Genomic DNA, 2,500 nt, shown 5'->3' with positions numbered 1-2,500 from the left:
TCTGTGTAAAGCCAAGAGCCGCTCACGCAACCCCAAAAAACCCAAGAGGAAACCCGACGAGTAACACACACACACACATACACACACATACACACACAAACATACACACACAAACACACACACACTCACACACACACTCTCTCTTTAATTACACTGTTCATTACCGCTAAAGTAACACACACCTCTTGTAATTTTTCCTCTTTTTATTTTTTTAAATCATTTCATTTTTATATTTCTGTAATTTAGGGAATCACTTCAGGAAATTCGTTATTAGAATTACTGAAATTATTATAATTTTTTTTTATTTGTGTGTAATCTTAACAATACGACAAAACTTGAATCGCAAATAAAAAGCGTTCCCTTTCGTGGTGTGTGTTCAGCGGTTTCAGAGACGAGACGCAGCGAGTGTGTTGTGGATGTTTTCGCCGCTAATGAAGGAAATGTTTCTTGTTTTTTTTTTTTACGTTTTTAAATGAAGTTGCCTTCATGTGTTATTTTTAAAAATTGTTACAAAATCTGTACATTTAACTAATAGATTAATTTTAGTTAGAGTTTTTGTATTTTTATTTCTTTATTTTTAAGATATGTTTTAAATGTAGTTTTTGTCTAATTAATTTTATTTTGAGGTTTTCTGCTCTTGTTTTTTTTTAAATGTATACATAAAGTTTCTTTCTTTTTTTTGTTCTACATTTTACATTTCATTTTTGTCCTCTTCAGAACAGTAATGACGGAAATGCTTTTTGAACTTAAGCATTAAATTAACAATTTTGTAAAAATTATTTTAATATTTTTTTTTCCTCTTGCTTTGTTTTTAAGATTGTTTTTTAATCCATTCCAATTTTCTCTTTTTTAAAAGAAAAATTTTTTGTCCCTCCTTTTCAGAGCAGTGTGTAGCGTGACTCAATAAATCATTAAACTCATAAAAAACATTTCTTCATTTTAAAGTCTTTACGTATTGTATGTGTACATGAGAACCGCATTGTCCGGTAAACATCAATCCCTCTGTCTCCGAACGAGTGAGTATTTATTTATTTATTTATTTATTTATTTCTATCATGCGTCATTCTATCTATCACCTTTGTACTTTTAGGGATCGTAAATACATTCAAACAAGTATACAGAAAACAAAACAAAACATATACCAAAACACCCAATCCCCAAAGAGCACACAAACAAAATGGCTGACATTTTAAAGATTAAAAAAATGCAATAAAATAATGTATTATAAATAAATATCATAACATAAATAAGTAAAATTATATATAAAAAATTTTAAATGAATTCCGTTATGCTAAATTAGTCACTAGACTTTTTACAATTAAACAAAACACTAAAGTTTAAAACTATCCTAAAATAAAATGACTTATGATTTAAATAAGCAGTAGCTTTACGTTTATTTTAGTTTGCACAAATAAAACAGAAACACAACAATTGTTCCACAGTTGTGTGCGTTACTATTTAAGATGTTCTGTACGTATATAAACATACATATATATGACATATGGTTGTATTTATAATTAAATATTTTGATTTAAATATGTTCTTTTCATAGACAGAGATAGAAACAGATATAAAGTTGCCTTAGCTAAACATAAATATTTAAACCTAGCTAGCTAGCTATATCGTGTATATATATATATATATCGTACTATAATGTATTAAATATAGCTAGTAGGTTAGCGTTATAAGGAGGTTTGAGTAGAGTAATGTACTTTTTTAAAAAAAAATGCTAGCTAGCTTTGTAGTTAACAAGGATCGCTCTACAAAATAAAGTATTAAATAAAATAGTAACGTAAGAGGAACGTGTGCAGGTTTTCACTTCAGGTGGAACTGAATTCTTTACGCTGCTTTGCATGTGAACAGGATTCGGAAGAGCCGTTCGGTTTGCTAATGCACACTTAACGAGCTCCTGCGCATCTTTATAACCACCCGCTGGGCTCGCTAAGTCTTAATCCATCTCTCTGTTATACACACACACACACACACACACACACCGTCTCCACCTGGGCTTCGTCTCTCTCGGGGGTGTGAGGACAGTTTCAGTCTATTGTCTTTCAGTTCTCCTGCTGTGGCTTCGCACACACACACACACACACACACACACGGTGAGGAGAGTCTCCCCACACACACACACACACACACACATTAAAACCACAATGTGCTTGAGAATGTCGCTAACTTTACTTTAGCGCTCTGCAAACTAAATGTGAAAATCATCACACCCTCATCCAAATATTTTAAAAAATACAACTTTATTGTTTCCTTCTCTCTCTTTTTTTTGGTTTAAATAACAAACTCTAATCAGCGAGTTTAAAAAAGTCATTTTACAAAAATGTTTGAAGCAGAATACACTCCTATAAGAAGCAAGATTACAGAAAAAAAGCACGATGAAGAAGGAAGATTAGCGTGAGCTAACCTGACAGGATTTTTAAGGCATACTCAGGAACAGACTCAATCTTCACTGATGACGCTAGCTAGCTAGCAAACATGACACAATCTG

The 2,500-nt window shown here is 31.8% G+C and overlaps 2 protein-coding genes across 2 annotated transcripts in view; one reads left to right on the top strand and one right to left on the bottom strand.

Moving 5' to 3' along the window:
* Positions 1 to 929, top strand: part of zc4h2 (zinc finger, C4H2 domain containing) — a 6,385-nt gene extending 5,456 nt beyond the window's left edge. Inside the window, exon 5 of the mRNA XM_034300465.2 lies at positions 1 to 929. This exon is cut by the window's left edge and continues 50 nt beyond it. Coding sequence (XP_034156356.2) covers positions 1 to 64 — 64 coding nt within the window. The 3' untranslated portion in view covers positions 65 to 929.
* shisa2a (shisa family member 2a) overlaps positions 876 to 2,500 on the bottom strand; it is a 4,335-nt gene continuing 2,710 nt past the window's right edge. The window contains exon 2 of the mRNA XM_034300464.2: positions 876 to 2,500. This exon is cut by the window's right edge and continues 1,512 nt beyond it. The gene's annotated coding sequence lies outside the window, so the exon portion shown is untranslated.

This window comes from Pangasianodon hypophthalmus, chromosome 27, assembly GCF_027358585.1.
Source record: "Pangasianodon hypophthalmus isolate fPanHyp1 chromosome 27, fPanHyp1.pri, whole genome shotgun sequence".
Lineage (NCBI taxonomy): Eukaryota > Metazoa > Chordata > Actinopteri > Siluriformes > Pangasiidae > Pangasianodon > Pangasianodon hypophthalmus.
Note: the sequence above shows the minus strand (reverse complement) of the source record. Positions and strands in the feature narration are given on the sequence as shown.